The sequence below is a fragment of the Lynx canadensis genome, chromosome E2 (genome assembly GCF_007474595.2).
Source record: "Lynx canadensis isolate LIC74 chromosome E2, mLynCan4.pri.v2, whole genome shotgun sequence".
In the NCBI taxonomy this organism is placed as follows: domain Eukaryota; kingdom Metazoa; phylum Chordata; class Mammalia; order Carnivora; family Felidae; genus Lynx; species Lynx canadensis.
The window spans coordinates 19258077-19282533 of record NC_044317.1 but is presented as its reverse complement, the minus strand read 5'-3'; the positions used below and the strand labels follow the sequence as shown (position 1 = coordinate 19282533).

General features: G+C 54.1%; 1 protein-coding gene across 6 annotated transcripts; it reads right to left on the bottom strand.

The window, feature by feature from the left end:
- Positions 1 to 57: 57 nt before the first annotated feature.
- On the bottom strand, positions 58 to 22637 carry CDH16 (cadherin 16). Of its 6 annotated transcripts, none has more exons than XR_003965268.1 (19): positions 22558 to 22637; positions 21513 to 21570; positions 21165 to 21248; positions 20375 to 20530; positions 20166 to 20304; positions 19650 to 19808; positions 18692 to 18888; positions 17940 to 18062; positions 17576 to 17726; positions 17132 to 17359; positions 16976 to 17052; positions 16713 to 16901; positions 16370 to 16611; positions 15686 to 15819; positions 14713 to 14955; positions 14457 to 14564; positions 14033 to 14149; positions 2870 to 3020; positions 58 to 121 (listed from the first exon to the last, which is right to left on the bottom strand). XR_003965268.1 is itself a non-coding variant. In XM_030298866.1 (18 exons), exons 2-18 carry the CDS (start codon positions 21555 to 21557, stop codon positions 3001 to 3003), a joined length of 2412 nt encoding a protein of 803 aa, XP_030154726.1. In that variant the 5' UTR covers positions 21558 to 21570; positions 22558 to 22637; the 3' UTR covers positions 837 to 3000. The 6 variants fall into 6 exon arrangements, 3 of the variants coding, with proteins under 3 accessions (XP_030154726.1, XP_030154727.1, XP_030154724.1); XR_003965266.1 differs by lacking the exon at positions 58 to 121 and adding an exon at positions 837 to 2535; XR_003965267.1 differs by lacking the exon at positions 58 to 121 and adding an exon at positions 837 to 1664.
- Between the last annotated feature and the right edge of the window lie 1820 nt (positions 22638 to 24457).

The window sequence follows — 24457 nt, the reverse complement described above, 5'->3', positions numbered from 1 at the left end:
CAAGGAAGATTTTAGTCTGTAAGAATCCACCCTGCCAAAGGAGAGGTCTTCTCTGCAAATTTGTGATGGCTGCTGACCACACAGGAAGTGCTCATTGAGTGTTAATTATGTGTGTGAGCACCTGAAATGAAGGAAAAGGAAATTAAGGCTTTTGTTCTAAGGGTCTCCCCACACTCAGTGCCGAGGCCTGCTGGGATTTCATATTTAACTGAGCTTGTGAAACCAGCTTTTGTTAAATGCAGAGCCAGCTTTGGGGAAACGTTCCAGACAGCTACTTCCATAGTGTTGGAGACCCTCTCCACCTCTTCCCACCACCCTCCCCGCCCCCGCCGCCGCACCTGAGCTGTATCTCCCTGCTGCTGGAGAGATAAAGTTCCTAAGGACGGCCTCTATGGGTGCTTCTTAAAATGCAATCCAACTATTAAGTTATTAACACTTTAGGGTGGACTTGAAGAAGAGCAGATTTGAGGGAGGGAAAAGTGGAAAAGGGGATGTCTGAGGTTTGATGAGGATAACAGGAAGAGCTATTTCCCTCTTTTTAATGACATAAAACAAGCCCAGAGACTGAAAAACTTGCCCCTGACATCATGGTAGGGCCAGGATTTGAACTGAGTCCACAGACCATCCACTTGTCCCTATACTGGCCCCTTTAGAAAAGGAACATGATGCACGAAAAATCTTTTCATTGCACAATTTTTGCCCAGGGTGGGTGGGGATGGGATAGAGAAGTAGGTGGTGCTGAAAACAAGCTAGATATACTTAACATATGTGTTCCAATATCCCATCATTTCGGAACATGATAAAAATATAAGGGAAAAAATACAAGGGAAACAAAATTAAATTTTAAAAATTGAGTTCTTTGGGCTCTTTCCAGGGGGAGGAAGTAAATTTATGCTATTTCTTTCATCTCTATAGATTTTTTGTTTTTATTTTACTTGATGCTACTCAATGCCCTAAAGTAGTTCCTGTCCTGCTGATTGTAGAATGAGTGAAGAAGGATTGGGGGGGGGAGGGACAGATGGGTGGATGATTAAGGGAGCAGCAGATAAGAGGAACCAGCAAAAGAGAGGTCAGAGGAGTAGCAGGAAAACTGTGAGTGGTGGTGTAAAAGTGAGGAGAGGGGTCAGGAGCTCTGTGACCAGAAAAACTGCAGGTGTGGATAGATGGAAATGAACAAGTGATTTTAAAGGCATTGCTAAGGAGAGGAATTCTCGTTTGGGGGACTCAGGACACAGGATGGGCCTGGCTGCGAGGTGGAGATGATGGGTTGGCTCTGTGACAAGAGGCTGGCTGAGTTGCTGGGATGACCCTTCCTCTGAGACAAAGGTGTGCAGCAGGTAGGGGGATAGGGGAACATCATCAAGCCAACATGTCCTTGCCTTTTGGGAGGGGAGAGTATCCATGGGTGGTTCATTTGGCGTTTCCAGGGCTTTGCTAACTCCAAAATTGGCTTTGGCATGGAGGCATGGAGTGGCTGGGCCTTTTCTGAGCTCTGCCTTTTGGCTCACTCGATCCTAAGGATGATGGGAACTCCAATGGGGAGCCCTCGGCTTGGCTGGCACCTCCAGCGCAGGCCCTTTGCTGTGGGATTCTGCCGAGAAGCCGTGTGAGACAGGAAGCTGCCTCTAGATGTCGCCATCTGGCCATGTTGGTGCCGGCCGCAGCTGGAGTGGGAAGATCATATTCCATGAGGCCCTGAGGCACTGCCCTGCCAGAGCAGGGGCTCCCTGGGACTGCAGCCTGGGACAACTTTCAGGGAGCCTCATCAGACCCCAGACATCCTTGGGGCTGGAATGAATGTGGGGTGGGAGAAGGGCCCTGTCCTGTAATCACTCAGCCCTGCTTTGTGGGAAGAGGGCTGCTGGGGACCTAAGACAGCCAGAGCCAGGTGGTGAGCTTTACGTGGGGAGGAAGTAGCTGCTACCTTTTCCAGTCTGCCCCAATGTGGATGTTCCCCTCTGTGGACTGCCCCTCACTTTTGAACGCTTCCCACCTCCTCTTCCTGCTTCCTGCAGCCAGTCCCCTCAGCCACCCTCCCAGCAGCTCGGGGGTCTACTTTCTCTTGCCCAGCCCCAAGAATGGTCCAAACCACCTTTACCCTCCCACCCATACACAGCAGCTGCCCCTCCAGTCAACTCCACCCAGCACAAGGCAGCCAGAGTGATCTGGGTCAGACCCAAATATTATGTATCACTCATCTGCTCCGTACCTTCCAGGCTATCCCTCACCCTTGGGAGAAAGCTCAGCATCTTCCCCCCCTGCCTCCTTGGACTCCTCCCCAGGTGTGCAGATACCATAGTCATGCAGGGAGAAAGGAGAGAAAAGAAAGAGGTCTTTCCTCCATAATCTGAGGTCACGTCTTCCAAGAGTCAGGCTGCTCCCTGGTCACTCCTGGCAGGGAGCCTGGAACCCTCCACCTCTTGCTCCTTGTGGCAGTTTTAAGGATGACCACAGATTCTTTGCTGCTCCTCCCACCGAGCTGTAGGGTCTAATTCTCCTCCTCTTGAATCTGGGCTGAACTTAGCAACTGTGACCCTGGGGATTGACATTAGTGTGCAGCAGTCTTGATAATTGGTAAGTCTGAGAGATGGTTGTGATGGTTAATCATATGTGCTAACCTGACTGGGCTAAGGGATGCCTAGAAAACTGGTAAAATATTATTTCTGAGTGTGCTGTGAGGATGTTTTCAGAAGAGATTAAATCAGTAGACTGAGTAAAGGAGTGGGTGGGCATCAGACAGTCCACCCAGGGCTGGAATGGAGCAAAAACGACAGAAACATGCTGTCCGTTGAGCTGGGACATCCATCTTCTGCCCTTAGACATCTGGTGCTCCCCGTTCTCGGGTCTGTGGACTCTGACTGGGACTTACACCATTGGCTCCTCTCGTTCTTAGGCCTTCAGCTTTGGACTGGAACCACGCCACTGGCTTTCTTGGGTCTCCAGCTTGCAGAGAGCAGAGCGTTGGATTTCTCAGCCTCCATAACCACATGAACCAGTCCCTCACAATAAATCTGGCAACCCTATGAAGCAAGTATTTTTTTTAATGTTTATTCATTTTTGAGAGAGACAGACAGACATACAGACAGAGCATGAGCAGGGGAAGGGGAGAGGGAGAGAGGGAGACACAGAACTCAAAGGAGGCTCCAGGCTCTGTGCTGTCAGCACAGAGCCCGACGGGGGGCTTGAACTCACTAACTGAGATCACGACCCAAGCTGAAGCTGGACGCTTAACTGACAAAGCCACCCAGATGCCCCGAAGCAAATATTATGAACCCATTTTACAGATGGTGAAACTGAGCCTGGAAAAGAAAAACGATATGCTCAAGGTCACAAAACTAGTAAATGTGGAGCTGAGTTTCGAGCCCTGGTATCTGACTTCAAAACTTCCTCTTAGCTTTCATGTGATTGTCTAAGCAATCACGCAATTCTGTTGAATACCTATTCATCTGGTAAAAAACAAACAAAAAAACCCCAAAATTCCAAACAAAAATATGCTCTACCCATTTCCTTAAAGCCTGGCAGGAAGGAGTGAGCTGTTGGTCAGTGGAAGCATTCTAGCAGAAGCCAGAGGAGTATTTGGCAAGATGTGGATTGGATGGACTGCGGGGAGTCCCATCCTGAGGCTGGACCCTCTGCTTCTGCCTGGAGTGGGGCTGTGTGCATGCAACACGAGATGGCCTCTGTGTATGGCCTTTACTTGTATCCCTGGTCAGCCTGGCCTGTGGGGGTTGGGAGGGCAAGAGCAGGTGGAAGCGGGGGGTGGGGGAGGGAGGGAAGGGGTTGCTTGTCTCGAGCAGGCAGGAGGGACTAGCAGATCACAGCCTGCCTTGCTTTCCTGCCCTGGTGGCCCTGGACTGGTCTCTGCCCCTCCCCCCCCCCCCTGCCCTGGGCTTGGAACCTCTGGCTTGGGGGAGAGCCCAGAACTATTCACCCACACTGTGAAGCCTGCTCTCCCGCCCAGCACCTGTCAGAATTTATCAGAGAGAGAAAGAGAGGGAGAGGGTCAGCCAACTTCATAAGGGGGGTTGAACAAAAATGGCCATGGCACTGGTGTTGGTTAAGAAAGAGAAACTGAATACTGCTGACATGTCCTTCCTCAACATACTGGACAAAGACATTCTGGTGCATCCATCTGGTGGACTTTAAGTGACAGTTTAAAAAGCAGTCTTTATTATTAGACAGGAAATTGCTAAATGTAAATACTGTAAGTGGGGGTGGGATGGGAAATCACATTATGAAACAGAATGTACAGTGTGACCCCAAGTGAAAATCCTTTCCCCCAGCCCTCACACATGCCCCCTCCACCAGCTCCCTCGTGACTTAGCCCACGGGCCAGGGGCTGGAGGAGGGGAGTATGACTATATTGGGAAGGGGATGAGATCACGGAGAGGCTGGCTGATTTAGAACCGGGTAACTTTTTCCACCCATGTGGCTCTCAGAGGTTTCTGCACTGGCTCATAAACCTTGGTGCCCGCCTGCAGGGTGGAGGGGAGTCATGTTCCCCTCCACAGGGGTGAAGAAGGTGGCTGCAGCTGGAGAGGGCACAGGTGCTGGGCTAAAGTTGAAATAAAATGACAGAGTAGGTCTGGGAGTACCCAGGGCCCTGGGGGGACCTTCCAAGAGCTTTGCTCCCAGCAGATCTGAGTGTTCCAATGACTCCCTGGAGAACTTTGTGGGCAGAACGTGCATTTTGTGGGTGCAGGAATATCCCAGAGGTGGCCACCTTGCGGCAAGCTGAGCTGGATTCCCCTGGGCCCAGCTGTAACACCCTGTTATGTTTTGAGATTCCTATTTGGCAGCCTGGCCCCCTTGCTGAGAGGACTCCCCACCCGCCTCATCCCACCCACACCCCCCACACCCCCCTCATTCTCCCACCTCCCTACTCCCCACCCACACACCTGGTTCCTGGACAAACCCTGGGAAAACCCTGGTGGGAGTACCTGTGAAGGAAGAGGCCTGGGCTGGGAAAGCAACTGGTTCCAATTCCAGCTCAGCAACTAACTGAGTCAAGTTCAACTACCACCCTTGACCTCAGTGCCCATCAGACTCCCTCAAACCTGTGCTTCAGCCTCACAGAAATGTCACAGTATGCCACAGCATGTCCCAGTCTTCTGAGATTTTGCCCAGGCAGTTGTCCCAGCCCGGCTACCCTTCCCTACTTCAGCTCCATTTGTCAGCTCCCACGCCCTGAACTGGGTCAGGCGCCATCTCTCCCTAAGTCAGCGTCCATCACACTGGCTGGTCCATGTCCATCGAGGCTGACCCTGAGGGCAGGGGCTGGCTCCAGGGAAAATGCTAGGACATGTGGATGAGGGAAGGGGAGGGCGCCTGGAAGGCTTGAGGAGTCAGGGGAGGACCAACTGTGAACCCATACTGTCCTGTGCTGGGGCCTCGAGCAGGACCTTGGGAGCCTCAGACCCCACACTGCACAGCAAACAGTGAAAGAACATTGTTTGAGGTACCCTGACCTGGACTTTGTAGGCGAGGAGCAGGAGCTGGACAGAACCGGAATGAACCAGACCGTCCCCTCCTTAGCCTGAGCCCTGGGCAGCAGGGCTGGGAATGGAATTCTCCAGTTGGATGGAGTTTTTCCTGGAAAATCCCCACAAGCCCTTCCAGAAACGTGCTTTTGTGCCTGACTCTGACTCCTTCAGAATGGTGGGTAAGAGGCCTTTTGGCAGCTGGGGTATGCAGACAAGCCCCTTGTCTTCTCTGGACCCCGAGGCTTGCACTCTGGGACAGCAGAAATGGAGGTTCACACATATATTGATCACATCTGTCAGCTTCACAGAGTTCTCTCAACTACCCTGAGAGGCAAGGATTAAGATCCCTATCATTTGAGCAGGAAGCTGATGCTTGGAGATGCCAAGTGGCTTGCCCAAAGTCACACAGCTGAGTCAGGAATCGAGTGAAGCCCACCTATCGAGGGTCGGCCTGAGGATGACTCCAGTTCTCACATCCTGTTCAGGATTCCTGAAAGGGCAGGGTGAACCTGCAGGCCAAGGATGTCACTTCCAGCTCAGTCCACTTGACCAAGCCTGGCCTGGCTCTGTGCCTGCCACTCTCAGAATAACCCTGGTGGTTCTGGGCATGGATTGCTGGCCATCACCTGGGACCTATTTCTGTCCTTTGGGTAACAAGGAAGTCTCACCTTGTGCAGTAACCACCGGGAGCAAGGGTGGAACATGTGACCCCCCAACCCTAGCTGACCTTGCTGCCCTGCTGGGAAATGACACCAGAAGGGAAGGGGGAAACCTGGCTCAGCCACTCTCCCTGTGTCTCCCTTCCCAGCCACTTCCCAGAATCTGGCTTTCTACCCCATCCCTTCTCCCCCTCTTCTTGGCAAACCCCATTCTCATGCCCCCGCCCCTGCCCTGCCACCACACACTACGACCAGGAAGCCAAGAGTATCTTCATTTCTCCTCATGACCCATTGCCAAACCTTATGCACCTGAACAGCCAGAAAATTCTTCCTCACATCTAACTGTGGAAACAAGCTCATTTCTGTAGGTTTAATCCAGACGGTTCTAGAATCCAGGTGCAGGAGCCATATGGGGATCCAGCATTTAGAACTTGACTTTCAAAATCTGGAGCCCTGAAATCCTATGGGGCAGGGATTGATGGTATTGGAGATGACATAAGCTATACCCCAGACATTCAGAAAGGTCGAGTGCAATCTCAGGGATCCGGGATGCATAGATGGTACCCCAGTACAGTCGGAGGGGCTCCTTTCTGCTGCAACCAGGTGTGTGTGTGGCCAGGGCGGGGTGAGTATTGTTACCTGAACTCAGCAACATAAGATAAATGCATTAAAAAAAAAAAAAAAAGACCAGAAGGAAACCAGATAAAAATGTTACTGTAACAACAAAAACAAGAATGACTGTAGCTGTCATGACACTAATAAATAATAGTAGCTATTGCCATTTTTTGAGGGCCAGTGATGTGCCAGCCCCTGCACTAAGGGCTTTGCTTGTATTATCTCAGTTAATCCCCACAATGTGCTTTTCTCTTCGCAGTGGTAGCCAGCGGCCTGTGGGTGAGCTCTGTAAATGAGGTTGGTTTTTGCCTGGTCTGCAGCTTCCCTGGAGGCAGACAGACAAGCCCTCAGCCCAATACACAGGGGATGCAGTGCTCTCCTGACAGGCAGTGCTGAGTGTCAGAGGGCGTGGCTAGCCCCCTAGAGGATGCCTTCCAGGAGCCAGCCAGGCCCACAGAGCTGACTTCGGCCCCCACTTGGCCCTACTCCTGTAGGCGTTGGGGCTTGAAATAGTGGCCGTTTGAGAGCTGACAATCAAAGGGCAGCTAAAAAAAGTCCCCTCAGTCTGGGCTCTGTCGCACACGGCTCTTAAGGCCTATTTTGGGGGAGAGGGTGCCGACGTGCCAATGGAAAATCCATGAGGCGGGAGTCTCCAAGGTGGGGGACCTATGCACCTCCCTCTCCCCATCCTGGCGGCCCACCGGAGCATACGTGCATGCACATGTGCACACACACACACACACACACATTTGCAGCCCTTAGCCCGGATTCCTAACAACTGGACTTTGTCATTCTTACAACATCCCAGAAAAGGGATGAGGAAACCGAATCTCAGAGAGGGGAAGCAGCTTGCACAAGGTCACACAGCCTAGAAGTGGGCAGGACACAGTACTCACAGTATTGTGCTCACAAGACTGTGCTCTTCTCATAGAGGCAGCCTCCACCTACAGCCTCACCAGGGAAACCAACACATTGTCTTCAGGGGCATCAGAGGCTTCAAGGTTGTGTCTTATGGTTGGGACTGGGTAAGAAGCTGAGGATGACCTGTGGGTCTTGATGACCACATGGGAGGAAGTCCCACTGGAAGTCCCAGTTCTGATGGGACTTGCCTGGCTGTCAGAGAGGCAGCTGGTGCGGGGCCCTGTCCCAAATGAGCCCATCCCCCAAAACGTATTCATGTGACCATCCCAATGCCCCCCTGCCCAGGCCCCCAAAGCCTGACAGTCCCTGCCAAGTTTCCAGAGAATGTGTCAGATAAGGGGCTGGTGCTCATGACTCCCTCCCACCCAGCCACTATCTCTGACCCTGTGGCCACCACTAAGTAGGTAAGAATAGCAACTGAGACTGGGCATGCACACGGGGACAGAACGGCAACGTCTTCAGGGAGGTACCAGGCCCCCAGTCCTATCAGTTCTGGCCCCATCCAGCTCCTGCATCGTCCTGGGCCCGAAGTCCCACAACATCTTATGAGACAGCATCAGACCTTGTCCTCTGTCTCTGCTGCCTCAGTGGATGCAATCTGGAAGGCAGCACGCCACCTTGTGGATGCCTGCCCTGAACCTGGCCCTCCCCTGAGGAGCTGTGTGACCTAGAGCTGGACACTTGTCCCTCTCTGGTTCCATAAGCAGGAGAAGGCGGCATAGCAGCACCCCTGGAACATGGGAAACATCCAGCAAGGCCTCTCCTGGGGCTACGGCTCCTCGTTGTCCTGGTAACCACAGGCTGGCCATCAAATACCCCCATGAACTTTGACCCTTTGACTTCCTGATGAGCGGGGATGTGGATGGGGTAAAGTTGTGGGAGTGCCTGGGATATGATCACAAGGTGGGGGGGCGGGGCATGTTGTGACTGAGTCCCCTCTCTGAGTCTCCCTGTGACACCCCGGTGGGTGTGCTCCACTGTGTAGCATGAGTGTGCGAGGGTGGCTGCATCACTCAGAGAGAAGAGGCTGTTGTCATAGAACCCAGGGTGAGCGTCACCGTGACATCCAGAGTGGTGAGATGTAGGGAGTTTTGTGTCCAAGTTCCTGAGTCACTGTGACACCTGGGGGTAATCAGCCCTCCCCCACCCCCAACCACCATCATGTCAGTGGCCCCTACATCTCCCACAGACTGACTCACTGCATAGCTCAGACCTGGACCCAGGCCCTCCCCCAGCCTCCTCACCTCTGCTCCCAGCCTCTTTCCCCTCCTCATCTTCCCCTCAACACTAGCCCTGCCAGGTAGGCCCCCACAACCCTAGAAACCCTTTGGGCCCTCCCATATCTCTTAGGTCATCTCATTAGAAACATGCTATTCCGGGGCGCCTGGGTGGGTCAGTTGGTTGAGCGTTTGACTTCAGATCAGGTCATGATCTCACAGTTCGTGAGTTCGAGCCCCACGTCGGGCTCTGTGTGGACAGCTCGGAGTCTGGAGCCTGCTTCGGATTCTATGTATCCCTTCTCTCTCTGCCCCTCCCCAGCTTGCACTCTGTCTCTCCCTCTCTCAAAAATAAATAAACATTTAAAAAAAATTTTTTTTTTTTTTAAAGAAGAAGAAACATGCTATCCGCAGCAGCAGGACCTCTGGAAATGAAATCAGAGGAAGAACTGCCCTGGGATGCAAGCTAGAGTCCTGGGGTGGGTACAGGTAGGTGTGGGTGGGGTGGGAGTCTCAGAGGTCCCCACACTCTTTTTTTGTGAGGGCCAGACCAGTCTCTGGGCCTCTCCCTTCAAGAGCCTTAATCTCTGGGGCTGGAAAAAGTTTAAAAATATCCTCATGTTTACATTCTTTCCAAGCCCGCCTCCCAATCCTCAGTGCTGGGTCCCTTTGATCTGGCCCTGTGCCTCTGGAAGGGGCCTGGGAGAGGGGGAGAATGAGCTCCCCACCGGGGCAGGCCCTGTGACTCCCTGAAGCTCTAGACCAGTCTGAACCCTATAAGACCTCTCAACATCCCCTAGAGACAGCTTTAGAGCTGGCAGGGAGCCAACGGTTGAAGGGGGGTGTCTTGCCCAGGGTCACCCAGCAGGGCCGTGTCGGGGCTAGAGTTGGGGCTCCCCTTCATATTCCCTTCCTTTTTTTCTTTTTTTAATGTTTATTTTGTTTTTGAGAGAGAGAGAATAAGGGAGGGAGGGACAGAGAGAGAGTGAGACACAGAATCTGAAGTAGGCTCCAAGCTGTCAGCACAGAGCCCTACATGGGCTCGAACCCACGAACCATGAGATCAGAACCTGAACTGAAGTCAGACGCTTAACCGACTGAGCCACCCAGGTGCCCCTCATATTCCCTTCCTAAACCTTGGCCCTCATAGGGCCCCTGGGGAATGTGAGAGTACATGGCTATAGGCATCTGTAGTAGGTACCCCACCCCCCACAGTCTGTGGGCCAAGGAAAGCCACACGTACTGAACTCCTGCTGTGTGCCCAGCACTATGTTAAACACATTTTCTGGTGATTATCTCATGTGGTCCTCTCAACAACTCCATTTTCGTGAAGCCCATCTTATTAACAAGGAAACCAAGACTCAGAGAGATGAAGCGACTCATCTGGGAGCACACAGCAAAGATGGGGCAGAGCCTGGATCATATGTTCGACCCATACTGAGCCACAGGTTTTCCCTCACCTTGTCTTAGAAGCTAGGCCGTGCCTGCAGAATGAGGCCCACCTCCCTAGTGTAATCTCTACTGACACTCACTGACCCATGGCCAAGCCCACAGACCAGTGCCAGCTCTCTGTTTCTCTCCCTCTGTGACCCAAGAGAAGCCACGCCCCCTGACACTTGCTTTCCTCTAAGCAAGGAAATAGGCTGGGGATCATGGAGAGGCTTATGTCCCCAGATTCTAGGGGAAACAGAGCCTGCATCCCTGGGGATTATGAACCTTATGGTCAGCCCCAAAACTGACACAGTCAGAGGGTGCCTGGGGCCTGGAAGCCAAAGACAAAATCCCTCAAACTGGGGCAGGTGCCTTAATTCACCTCGGTGTCCTGTCATTCACTCTTCCCTTGTTGGTACCCCACCAACCCGCTTACCAACCCATCCACCCATTTACCCATCTACAATCCGCCGACCTGCTCACCCATTCACTCCGCCAATCATCTGCCCGCCCACCTATCCACCTATCTGTCCATCCAGAATTAAGGACCTGAGAGCAGGGTGATTCCAGGGTTCCAGCTCAGGTACTGCATCCCACTGGCTGGATGAATTTGGGAAGGTTTCTTTACCTTTTTGTGATTCACTTTCTCAACTTTACAAAAAGGAACTGGCCCAGATGATCTCCAATGCCCTTCTCAGGGATTTTGTGGGAGCAGAGGCCCGCCGAAGGCTGTGGACACTTCAGGAGAGGTAACTCGAACCTCTGCCAGATAGTCCCACCTTGCACTCTGCTTCCAAGACTCTCAGCTGCAGCCCCGAACCTCTCTGACCTTCAAGAAACTCCACTAGCATGGGACGTCTGGGTGGCTCAGTCTGTTAAGCATCTGACTTCACCTAAGGTCACGATCTCACAGTTTGTAGTTTGAGCCCCATGTTGGGCTCTGTGCTGACAGCTCAGAGCCTAGAGCCTGCTTTGGATTCTGTGTTTCCCTCTCTCTCTGCCCTTCCCCTTCTTGCACTGTGTCTCTTTCAAAAATAAACAAACAAACAAACAAACATTTTTTAAAAAAAGAAGAAGCTCCACTGGCAAATGGGGCCAATAATCCTGCCCTTCCAGGTTGGTGGGAAGATAAGATGCCACCTTCAAAGAGCTTTGCACCTTGGAGACTTCTAAGTGGGTGCAGGAGGAGTAGAGGATCCTGGGAGAGGAGCAGGAAGCTCTGCTTGGACCGAGTTGGCAGAGCCTTATGTTGGGGAGTGTGTGTGTGTGTGTGTGTACGTGTGCACGCCCTGGGCGGAGAATGGCTGGGACCAGCCTCAGAGTTCATCCCTGGGCTGGGGATCCTCCCTGAGTCAGGCTCTAGAGGCCAGCCAGGATGCCCATCCCATCTCTCTTGGCTGCACTTGGCCCCCATCCCACAGAATCTGCCAGGAGTGGAGAGATTATCTCCTAAAAATAGGGACTGGGCCTCACAGAGGTTGTTTTTCTCCCTTCCCCGTGATCTACCATCATCAGCTAAGGGTGCCTGGGACAGCAAGTCCCACCCTAGTTCCCCAGAGACTGTTGGGATGGGTGTATAGGAGATCAGCATGTGTCTGGGGCCAGTCATGGGTCAGGGATTGGAGGTCGGCCTCAGCAGGGCACCAGGGCCAAGGCTTAATCTTGGGCAAGGGGAAAGGGTTCATTTGGGGCGGGGGGAACTCCAGGGTGAGCCATGGGGGTTCCCAGTGCTGCCCCTTCTCTGACTTTCTGCAGAGCCCCTCATGTACTCACCAGCCTGTATATGAAATCCAAAGGTGCTCTGGGGTCTGCACTGGGGCAGAGGGACCCATTCCCAAGCTTACCTCTCTTGTTCCAGCCACATTAGGCCCTCATGATTTCTTTTCAGCCCTATTTAGGCCCCACTTAAGACTGTGGGACCTCTGTCCACTCATGTGTAGGTGACTCACACAGATACAGGAGTGTGCTCACGCAGGAGCACAGGACATGGACTCACTGATGCCCTCCCCTAGCAAATATGATGTCCCAGAAAACACAGAATACACTTTCAAGGACATCCTCCTCAACCGTCACCTAGTCAGAGTTGACCCAGCAAGGGGCTGCAGCCATGGTCTCCAAATGCCCATAGAAATAACCCACCTTGGGGTGTCTGGGTGGCTCAGTCCGTTAAACATCTGACTCTTGATTTCAGCTCAGGTCATGATCTCACGGTTCATGGGTTCGAGGCCCCCACGGGGGTCTGTGCTGACAGCATGGCGTCTGCTTGGGATTCTCCCTCTCTCTGCCCCGCCCCCATGCACGTGTGCATCACCCCCAAATAAATAACTATTTTTAAAAAAGAAATGACCCACTTTGCTCCAACCTCAAGTTTTCACCAAAAACCAATATGATGTCCCCATCTTCTTCCTCAAAGGGGACCCCAGGCTTGTCCCTCAAGCCCCTAGATCCTTTCTGTGCAGCAGGAGATGGGAAAAGACTCAAGGTACATGGGTACCTTGGACATGGGTAATGCACACACGCACATGACAGACACAGGCACAGCAGCCCCTTAGAACACATGCCCTGCTCTCTGAGGCTTTATTATTGGACAAATGTGCCACCATTTGGAGCACTCCCATGGGCAGCCCATAAAGTCAGTGGTCAGGCTCTACAGACTTGTGTGGTGATGTTTCCTCCACTCTAGGGCGGTGAAGGGGCTTTTACACTGTCCTAGCCCCCGGTGATCAGCAGTCCTGGGCCCCTCCCAGTGGACTCAGATGGAAAGGCCAAGTTCCCAACTGGGTCTGGCTGGACCATTCAAACCACCGCCTTCAGGGGCACGCTGTCCACTGGCTGATCTAGGTCCTTCTTCCTTGCCAGGCTCAAGTGAGTGAAGATGAGGATAAGGAAGATGCCTGAGGGGCCCAAGAGGGATGGATCAGCTCTCAGAAGGGGCCATGGGACTTGTCCACCACCAAAAACTGCCTGCTTTGGTATTGGTTTAATAAGGAAGCAAGGTTTCCTAGCTAGACAGCATCCCCAAGTCTAGACTGGGTTTGGCTGTCGTCCTGGTGCCAGAAGAAGCCTGACTGCTTGGCCTGCAGCTGCCCCAGAACACCCCCACCTCCAAAGTCCCCTCCTCTGGGGAACAGTTTGGGTGGGAGTCATACGGGAGCCAGTGAGTTGTTCCCATGGATCTCTGAGAGACAGGCACATGGTCGCATTCGGGTAGAATTGACAAAAAAAACCACCCAAAACCAAACAACAACAACAACAACAGCCAGGAAAAAAATCTATAGGGATAAAAAAAAAATCAAGGGGATAGAGAGGGAGGCTTGGACTAAAGGGAATAGGCTGGAAAGACCTGGGCTCTGTCATATTCTGGCTGTGTAACCTCTGACAAGTCACTTAACCTCTCTGAGCCTCAGTGACCTCAAATGGAAAATAGGGAGATGCCAGGATCTACCTCACAGGGTCGTGGGGAGAATTCAGTGTGACAATCCTATATTGCACAGCCAACGTATAATAATATAATAGTAAATGCTGTTATCAGCGATGACGGTGATGATGACTGTGATGGCAGGAAACAGGAGCATAATGACTAGGACAGTTGTGGGGTTCCCTCTCCAGTCCTGGGGGGCATCAGGGGACAGGGCACTGTGCATCTGGAGGCTGTGACTCCAACCATCCATCACCCTCCCCCACTCAAGAGCTCAGCATCCATTACCTATCGCCATCAAGGTGCCCACGAGGATGCCCACGGCTGACAGCTTCGTGGGCATGCCCTTCATGCGGCCCACCTTTCGCATGCACTGTCCCTCTACGTTGCAGCGACACACGATCACTAGGGGACAGGGGGCAGGGGACGAAGGTAAAGGCGGTGGGGGAGGGTTCTCCAGCTGCTCGGCAGCCCCAGTGCAGCCGGCTAATACACACTTTTGTGCACACATACGTATTTGTGTTGGGGGGGGGAGCACACTCCTCTATGTGTGTGTCTGTGTGCACGAGCATCCGTGCTCCTGATCACAGATGTGCAGGCATGCACAGGTATTTGCAGTCCGTGTGAACCAACATTCATGTGTACCCAGCCCCTCCCCCTGCATCAAAATGGTTCCCTCAGGAACTGCAGGCACACGGAGCCCTGGCCTTACCTCGGATCAGGAGCTGCCACATCCGGGCATTGTGGCTGACAACTATGGGTACTACGTGCTCACGTGGCTCCACCCAATGCAGGGCCAGAGTGAGGTAGGCATGGGAACCTGTTGGGACCATAAGCAGTGACCAGAGTCAGTAGCCTGAATAGGCCCTAAGCCCAGCCCCACCCTCACAGTGGAAGGGCATCTCACTTCCAAGTGCCACACCACTTCCTGCCTTAGCCACAGTCTCCCCCGCTGCCCCACCACACACCGTTGAGAGCCTGGAGGTGCCAATCCCGCTGCACTGTCGGGTTGGGACCAAGGGCAAAGCTGTAGGGACCATGTCCACCAGCCATATCAGGGTCCTCGCTGGGTCCACTGATAACCACACCATGGTCCTGGCGGGGTGTGCAGAGGTGTCGGGTGGGCACGTGGTTCAGAGTTGGGGCCCGGGAAGAAGGGGCCTTCAGAAAGTGGATCACGAGGGTTGCAGAGGCGCTCAGTGTCGGCTCATCTGCAGAGGAGGCAGTGCTGAGCTAGCCCCAGGCCCACTGATCTCACCCTGCTGAGTCTTGGCTTCATCTGCCCTACTCTACCCCTCCTGTCCATCCCCATCAGCATCCCCACACCTGTCTCCTCCTCACAGTGCACCTTGCCCCCTTCACCATCCAAACAGCTGTCAGACCTTCCTGTGCTTTTCTGGATGCCAGGCATCCCCTCACCTCCTCCCAAGCCCCCAACCACCAGTTTCATGGCCCAACCGTGTGGAGATGCCCTGACTGTAGGGGAGTTCAGCTCTGTTGGGTCTGTCATTTACCGCAGGATAGTCCAGCCCAGACCCGAGACCTGCTGCCCTAACATACCCACCCCTGGGCCAGCTTTTCATCCTGTCAAAGTGGCATTCAGAGTTCTGGCTCACCTGCCATAGACACAGCCCCTGGCACTCCTTCCGCTTGCACAGGCCCCCAGCCTCTGCTCCTAACCTATATCTGAAGCCAACACCTGAGAGGCCCTCTAGGGCTAAGGGGCAGTGTTGGAGGACTGTAAGTATCTGAGGGAGGAGGGTGGTCTGAAAGGGCAGGCATCTCAGAGACTGACATTGGCCCCAGCCCTCACTCCTCTTTCCTGCCTGGGCAGAGTAGATGCCAGTAAGGAGCCTGGGAAGAAAGCTCAGTCCTGCCCATCTATCTCTCTGCCTGAGGCTTACTCTCCCTCCCAGAGGCCCCACCACTGCCTGGCCGTACCTTCATACTGGGCCTCCACAAGCACTGTGTACATGTCCCCAGGCTGGGCACCTTGTAGGGGCCGCGCGGTGTGCACCTCCCCAGAGACCTCCTTGATGCAGAGCCAGCCCTCTGAGTCATTGACCAGGGAGAACCTAAGGCCCAGAGAAGATGGGGGGCAGGGAGGCACTGAAACCATATATGGGGTCTTACTCAGGGACCCCCAGGGCCATGTGACCTGCTCAAGTTCCACATCATCTCTGTGACTCACTGCTAGGCAGCAGTGCCCAAGGTGCCTAGTCTCCCTCCCCAGCTTCAGGGGCTTGTTGAGGGACAAGGCTTAAATCATGGATACTGTGAGCGTTACTATCAGAGCCTGGGGGGCCTGACTCAACACCACTAGTCCTGGGTCACCCCAAAAAGGGACAGGATGGGGCCAGGGAACATCCTCATCTGTGCTGCGGTCTGGGTGGGGCATGGGGGAGGGCCCAGTTCAAGACAGCATGGGGAGGTGTCTTCTGAGCACCTAACACTCCTCTCCATGGCCTGTCCAGCTCATCCAGCTCTGACCCAACCTCAGGAGTCACAACCTTGGCATTAGCCATGGTTTGAGAAATATTCCAGGCCACAGATAATGTCAGTCCTCTCTGAGGCCCTGGGGGTCATCCCCTGGGAGCAGGGGAGGTCCAGCCCAGTAAGGCTCACCTGAGGGGACTGCTCATGCGGTCTGAGGGTCGGATGGTCAGCAGGAGGGAGCCAGCTGGGGTGCTGACTGGAACACTGGCCTCGTAGCTCTCCTGGTCCAACTTGGGGGGTGGCACCACCCTTTCCACAAGAACCGTCACTGTGGCTGTGGCTCCAGGGCCTGGGCCTGGCCCTACCAACTCTGCCACGCTCCGAACCACTACCACCAACTTGTGGCTTGAAGCTGCCTCATAGCTGAGGTTCTAGAACCAATGCAGCTGGGTCACTATTTGGGCCAGGGCATGGCACACTTGTGCATGCATATGAGTATACGCATAAACCTTCCCACCCCCCAGCCCCTTACCTTGAGGAGTCGAAGTTGGACATGACTGGAGTCTGGTTCCCAATCCAGGCCGAAGGTCCCCTCCACGTCCTCCACCTCAATGGCAAAGTCCATGAGGCGGAAGGCAGGCTCAAGGTCAGCATCAGTGGCTGTGAGTGTGGCCACCAGAGTCCCAGGCTCTGCATCCTCAGGGAGGCTTATAGGCTCAATCTGGAGAGATTGTGGAGGGGCTGTGAGCCCCTCATCAGTGCCTTCCCAAGGTCTTCTCCCCTGTTCCTGCTTACCTGGGAATTGGTGAACTCGGGGGCATGGTCATTGATGTCTGTGATTGTGACAGTGACCTCACATGTGCTGCTGAGGCCTGAGGCAGGAGAGGACATGTTGGAGAGACCAGGATAGAAATAGAGGGAGAGAACATGGGTCACCATCAGGGCACTTACCACCCTCTGCTCCTCCTAGGTCAGCAGCCATCACCTGAAGCAAGATGCTCTGGCCAGCCTGGAGGGGGGCGTCCCCGACTGTCACACTGCCTGAGGTGGAGTCCAGTTTGAAGGCTCTTCCCTCTGCTCCCTCCTCAGGCTCAGAGCTCAGCAGCCGATACACAATGTAGGAATTTGGGGAACCGGGGGCATCCAGGTCCTCTGCCAACAGCCTAGTCACCTTAGTGCCTGTAAAGACAGTACCCACCTGGGTGGGACCACAGGCCAATCTGCAGGCCTCACTTTGCCCACTCCTCTTTTGGGCTGGACTGAACCTGAACTTGTGGAAGGGTAGGGACATTGATATAGGGGCCTGAGGCTAGTCCCATCCCAGAGAAGAGCAAGATGGGATGGTTCACAAGGACTTCAACCCTCCCGCATCCCCTGACAAGGCCCATAGCCCACCTGGAGGGCTGAGCTCAGGAATGCTGATTGGGGAACCATGTAGGGGGCAGACAGGTGCATTGTCATTCTCATCCATCACTACCACACGCAGCTCCAGAGGTTCTGTGTAGTCCTCACCACGGGTATTCTGAGCCTGCACCTGGAGCAGGTACTGAGGTGGACAGTGGGGGTCTTCAGATGAAGGCCAAAGGCAGTTCCAGCCTGGCCTCAGTCTGGGTCCCTTCCGGCGGCCAGCTCCAGCTCTTCTGGGTGCTCTTCCACTGCCTCAGTGCCTGTGGGGGATGTGACACCCCCAGAAGCCAACTGGACAGTGACCAGGCACCCCTCAGCCTGCCCTCCTGGCTTCCCCCTCACCTCACCTCACCTCAGCCTGGGATTCTCGGTCCAGCTCCTTGGTCACGTAGAGTGTCCCCTCTGCATCCACATCAAAGGGTCCAGGGGGCTGGCTCTCCAGATGATAATGTACATCTCCCCCACTCCAGTGTACCTGGGAGGGGTCACAGAATAAGGGCACCCCAGGATGAGGGGCAGGAACAGCCCACATCTGCTCTTATGTCTCAACTGTGCCTGGGTAGGGAGCCTGGGCCCCTGCTCCTGTGTGACGTCAGGTAAGCTGCTATCCTCCCTGGAGTCCAGGTAGGGTCTTTTTGTTTGGGACACTCGTTGTTGTAGCAAGTCCAGGGTGGCCTTGCCCTGGTCCGAGCCCAGACCCTGCCCAAAATGCCTGAATGACCAGGTTGTTATTCTGTGCCCTCTCAGGCTGGGCCAGACCCGGGGCATTCCTCGAGAAGGTCTGAGACATTCCAAGCCCGGGTGACAATCCCCATGGCAGCAGAGGGTGGCAGCTGTTCCCCCTAAGGAACCTGGGGCAAGCTCAGGTCAGGGCCCAGAGCCACGCTTGCCAGAGGATAGCAGGTGAGGGGCTGTGGGCCTGGTTCTGGGGCCTTGGATGCCCTACTCCATGATGGGAACTGATGGGGACAGTCGAGGGAAGAACATAGGTAGGAGGGGAGCAGGGGTCAAGCTGGGCCTCAGACCCACCCCCCAAATCTTGAGACTGAGGCCCAGATGTACCATCCATGGGGCTACTTCAGCCACTGACAGGCACTTACTCACCTGGGCAATGTGGTGTGGGTATGGAACTTTCAGATTCTCTGCCAGGTGGACAGGATCTAGGGGCACCCAGGTGTTCTCTACCACAGAGACATCTACGGTGGCTGTGGCCTGGTGGCCCGAAGCCTGGTCACCCATGTCCTTGACCTGTACCAATAGCTGGTAGGGCCCTTCCATATCCTGGTCTAGGCTGGTGCTTCCTAGAAGGGTCAGGACGGTCAGCTGAGCAGGAGTCCAGGACATCCTTCTCAGTGAGTTACCAAACACAAAGCCAAGCATATGGCAGGTGTCCAGGATACTTTCTTGGCCCAAGGGTAACTCTTTCAACACCATAGTGAGCACTCAAGCAGGACCTGAAAATTTGCAAAGCCATTTCCATATCTATCCACACAATGAATAGTTGATGGACTGGATGACTAGGATGGGGGTAGGGACACATGAGTGGTTGGGTAGTGATTAGATGACCAGTTAGATGCATGGATGGTTGACCAAGTAAATGCATGGGAATTTGGGTGTGTGGATGGGTTAATCTGCATAGATGTTTGAATAGATGGACTACATGTGTAACGGTTGGGTGGTAGATGGGTGAATGGGTGACTGGCTGGGCAGATATATGGTTAGCTTTTCTTTCCCTATCATGTGCCTCTGGTCTGAATTCCCAGGTTCAGGTCTCCCTTACAATCAGTCCAAAGGTCTCCCAGCAACATCCTGGGCTACAACCCCTCAGGTTTCTCCTAGCCTTGTCCCTTAGACTCAGGTGTCCAGGGTATAGGGCTAAGGTACAACATTCACACCATTTTTTCTCTCCATGCACAAGGTTCAAGCCTTGTGCTTTGCTCTTCTCCACCCAGAATACTCTTTCTTCATCTCTAGCTCCAACTCATCCTACTGTTACGGCTCACATGCTGCCTTCCCCAGCTTTCTCTGACCTCTCTCCTCCTTACACCCAGCTCAGGCTCACCCTCAGGACTGAGGGCCAGAGCCCCCAGCCGAGGCTCCAGCTGGAACATGTCTGGGGAAGGCCGGGCTGGAGCCTGGTTCAGGATGTAGAATCGGAGATCTGAGTTGGCTGTGCCTGGCTCATCCTCGTCCAAAGCCTCAAGGAAGAGGAAGGGGACGCCTGGTGTGTGTGGAGAGGACAAACCATGAAAGGAGAAGGGGTTAGGGAGGGTTTCCCAAGCCTCCCCTATCTCTCCCTGGTACTTCCTTTCATATTCTTCATCATATCAGGACTCTGGATGGGAGCCACAGCTTTTCACCCCACTTTTCAGGTGAACAGAGGCCAAGACTGGATGGGGCCAGAGGACTCTAAGGAGGGTGGGGGGAGAAGGTTGGGACAGAAATAGGAGGGGGGGCACCTTGGATCCTGGCTGCCCTGTGCTTATGCTGGGTGTCTGGCCACCTCTTTACTCTCTCATCATTGCCCACATCATTGCCCACATGACCTTGTTGTTAGCCCGTTGCCCTGGGCACTCACCAGGCCTGGTGCCCTGGCTCAGCTGAACTCTGTAGATGGACTGAGAGAAGTGGGGCACCTGGTCATTCTCATCCTTCACATGCACAAGCACAGGCTGTGGGCCCCACAAGACATGTCCGTCCTCAGTCTCCAGGGTGACCTGGCAGGGAAGGATAGTCAGTGCCCCGCCCTGCCTTCACTGTTCTCCCCTACATCTGGCCCAGCCATACCTGTAGCCGGTACTCCGCTTGCTCCTCGCGATCCAGGACCCTGGTCACCAGCAAGAAGCCAGACCCTGCATCCACAGCAAAGGGGCCCTCGGCTGTCATGTCCGGGTTTCCTGACAGCACCATCTTACCTTCAGTCTCCTCAGGGGGCAGTGGTAGCTGTTGGGGAGAACAGAGGTAAAGGCAGTGGGAGCCAGGCCTGGGGGATGCCCCTCCACCCAATGACCCCATTATATATGTGGGGAGACTGAAGCTCAGAGAGGGCTAGCGCTTGCCTGAGGTCAAACAGCCATGAAGTCATAGGACTGAGATTCAAAGCCGGAGCTCTTTCCCCTGTACCTGATGCACCCCAATACTCCCTGCCTTCCTTTCTAAACCTTGAAACCCCACCACCAATTGTTTATTTTTCTTTTTTTTTAGAAATTTATTTTTATTTTTTTAAGAGACAGAGAGGGAGAGCAGGAGAGGTGCAGAGAGAGAGAAGAGACACAGAATCCGAAGCAGGCTCCAGGCTCTGACCTGTCAGCACAGAGCCTGATGTGGGGCTTGAACTCGTGAACTGTGAGATCATGACCTGAGCTGAAGTCGGTCGCTCAACCGAGCCACCCAAGCGCCCCAACCAATTATTTATTTTTCAACTTAAAACTCTACTTTCTTCTGGAATTGAAATTTTGTTACTCACTCACTATAGCACATCTTCCTGGGGAAGCAGGATTAAAAGAAAGAGATAAAATGCTGGAGGTAGGGGAAGCAGGACTTGGGGGTGGATAACACACCCAGCTTTCAGGCTTACCTTGATCAGGTACAAAGGGAAATTTCCACCATAGTTTTCTGGGACTTCCACGTATAGTTCTGCAGGCTGGGCCTCTGGGAGAACCTGGGGGAGGATTCTCACCTTGTCTCACAGGCAGCTGACAAGGAAGGGGAATTTCTGCCCCTTCCATAGGCCTGGCCATACCTTAACCCATCCACCCTCTGGTCTTTGACCTCCTGATCCCACAACAGGCCTATAGCCAGCTCTGAACGCCCTCCCACAACTAGTCTCTTCCATGGTCAGTGCAACTAGTCCAGGTGGAGTGGGGGACAATGGTGCCAACACCCAGGGCCAGGATCTGAAGGAGTCGAGCAGGGTCCAGCTCACCTGGGCAACAGAGAGGTAAAGCAGCCACAGCCAGGAAGGGACCATGGTCAGGATGGGCCTGAAGGACACGGCAGTGAGGGCACAGCCAGGATCAGTAGGCACGGGGTCCCTCCCATTACTCTCCTCCTAGAGAGTATCCCTCCTCTCATCGCCACTCAGCCCAAGCCATGGCTTCCTCAAGCCCCACAGGTGCAACTTTCCCTTCTTCAGCTGGACCTCCTGCTACCTGTCACTATGGGGCAGTCAGCCAGGTCTCCTCCTGTCTCCTGTCCTTCTATTCTCCCAGAGATGCCCCTCCCCATCCCACCCACTTGGACATTGCTCTCCACCCACTCTCATCCTTGTCCCCTGCCTCAGCCCATTCCACACAAATAGCCAGTGGGACCTCACGACAGACTGCGCTCCACTTTCTCCTCTTGGAGGGGCCTGTGGCTCCCCACTGCCTGCAGGGTAGCATCCAGCTCCTTGACCAGGCCCACCTAGGCCCCTAGGCCCAGCCATCCTGCCTCTTGGTTCTTGGCCCCACAAGGATCTCCATGGGAGTTTCACCTCCAGACCTTTGTCTCCTTCCCAACATAGCCTCCCCAGCCTGTATGTAGATCCCAAAGTCCTAATTGCCCAGCAGCCCTGAATATCCCAAAAACTTGAATCTGGAAAGGCCCTGAGGACTCTAAGGGTCACTTCCTGCAGTCACCTCATGTTGCAGGTAAAGCCTCAAAGGCAAGACCTGACCAAGGTCACAGAGGACTTGACCACAGGACAATCCCTCCTGGAACAGAGGACTCATGGTTCAGGGTCTTGAGGCCTGTTTTTCTACACACTGCCATCCTTCAGACACAGAATCCCCTCGGGACAGGAGTCCTGCCCTCATCTTGGCATTTTTCAGCACTCAGCTTGGAGCTGAGCATGCAGAGCATGGACAACCACTCCAACTGCTCCTGGGAATTCTTCCCCGAACAGGGGCTGGACAGGGCAGTGTTTGTCCTTCCCCTACCACCAACCCCCAGCCTCAGCCCTGCTCACCCCTCCACTCCAGGGACCTCACCCTCTGGTGCCTCAGGCGGGCTCCCTTGGTCCAGCCGCCAGGCGAGAGGACTCCTTCTCCAGGGAGCACCGGCCAGGCCGGGATGGGTGGGGTAGGGCAGGGCGGACACTTGAGCAGGTAGGCGGTCCAGCCAGGCTTGCTCAGGAGTGGAAAACACCACTGGCCCACAGCAGCAGACCCGGCCCTGCCCAGCCCCCCAAAGTTACTCATTGACTTTAGAAAGCTGGGGGCTGCTCAGCATCCATGACTGCCAGCCCCAGGAGGTGGGGAGATCATTGGCCTGGCACTTCTCCCATTCCTACACAGCCCAATGGGTATTTCTTGGCCCTTTGGGCTTGGACATTACTTCTTTTTCTGTGGTTTCAGACTCGATCCCACTTCTCCTCCATGTACCAGCATCTGCAGCTCTATCTTGGCCCACTCTGTTCCTTTCGTAGGGAATGTCCTTCCCTCCCTTCATCTGTCTGGTGAACATCTACTCAGGCTTCAGTACTCAGCTATTTCTTTCTCCAGGAAACCTTCCCTGGGATCCCACGCTTGTTCAGGATTCTCTTCTGGGAATAATCTCTACCCCATGTAATGTGCTACCTCTATCAGAGCAGAGAAGACACCAGACTGCCATTGTCTCTTCTATCAGACTGGGAGCCCTCCAGGGCAAGTCTCAGGGACGCAGTAATGACCTTGCCCTTGCTTGGCCCTGGCAGCTCCTGACTGGATCAAAAACAAGGAGGTTGCACGTGAAGGATAAATGAATATGACCTGAACTGGGTATTTGGGGCTCTAGACCACCCACCACTGGGACCAATGGGTGGAGCAATCAGCAGCCTTTGAGATCCCCTGAGGCTCCCTAAGGGTTCACACTAGCTGCTGACACTGACAGGGCTGGGAAAATGGACTGTCTCATGCCTCTGAGAAGGAAGAGAAGATTGAGCCAGCTCAGGTGACCTTGAGGGAATTGCAGGGATTGCAAGAGGCCCCTCCCCCCATGAGGGCAGCCAAGTGGAGCCAGGAAAAGTTTCTGGGGCCTGGGAGTCCACAAGGAGGATGTGTGGGAAGGGTCAGGGATACCATCTCCAGTCCTTCCTTGTTCTCAGAGTTTCCCATGGTCTTCCCTGAGTCCTTCCCACTGCATATCTGGAGGATGGGCAGAAACTCCTCACCTGCCTCCAGCCTTGTCTGCCACAAGCCAAGTGTAACTCAGGCACCCCAGGCACCACAGCCCGAAGCAGTGCACTGTGGGGTGGTTGAAGGGCTCTCGTGTATGTTAAGCTCCTACTATGCACCTGGCATTGCTCTGAGCGCATACCTTCACTATTACCCTAACTCCCTTCTGAAGGGGCATTGTTCCCATGTCACTTACTGGGGCACAGAGATGCTGAGTGGGTTGCCCAGGGTCACAAAGCTAATAAGTAGCAGAGCCAGGAAGGCCTGGATTTTTCTTCAGGCCTCAGGACCTTCACTTGCTTTGAGAAAACCATGCCTTCCACATGCCTCTAAGTATGTTGCAGGCTGGGAGTGGGGAGCGGCAAAGCTCTGTGCACTTAACATCGCCCTGGGGAGCACGTGCGTCAGCCAAGATGGGTTCTGCACACTGCAGGTTGTGCACGTTGAACAACTGCCAATGAACAACTCAACACCTTCTGCCAATGAACAACTGCAGTGTTCTAACCAGGTTGCAAGAGCACCTAGGAGTCTGTGGAATAAATAAATTGAACTAATGAAGGAATTGTATGGACCCTTGACCAAGCCTCGCCCTAGGCTGCCTTTGGGCTCTGGAGACCAGCAGACTAGTATACCAGTCCCCACTCAGCCACTTCTACCTGTGTGACCTCAGTCAACCGCTGCAGTTCCCCATCTATAATTGCCAAATGGAGATACTCATTCCTGAAACAATGTAGGT

What these genes read in the sequence shown, in the direction of transcription:
- CDH16 (XM_030298864.1), bottom strand. Translation starts at nt 21,557, where the DNA reads ATGGTCCCTTCCTGGCTGTGGCTGCTTTACCTCTCTGTTGCCCAG. An exon ending in CCGAGTTCACCAATTCCCAG is followed by an intron (nt 16,902 to 16,975) that starts GTAAGCAGGAAC and finishes CAATCTCTCCAG; the next exon opens with ATTGAGCCTATAAGCCTCCC. An exon ending in CGCATGAGCAGTCCCCTCAG is followed by an intron (nt 15,820 to 16,369) that starts GTGAGCCTTACT and finishes TCTGGGCCTTAG; the next exon opens with GTTCTCCCTGGTCAATGACT.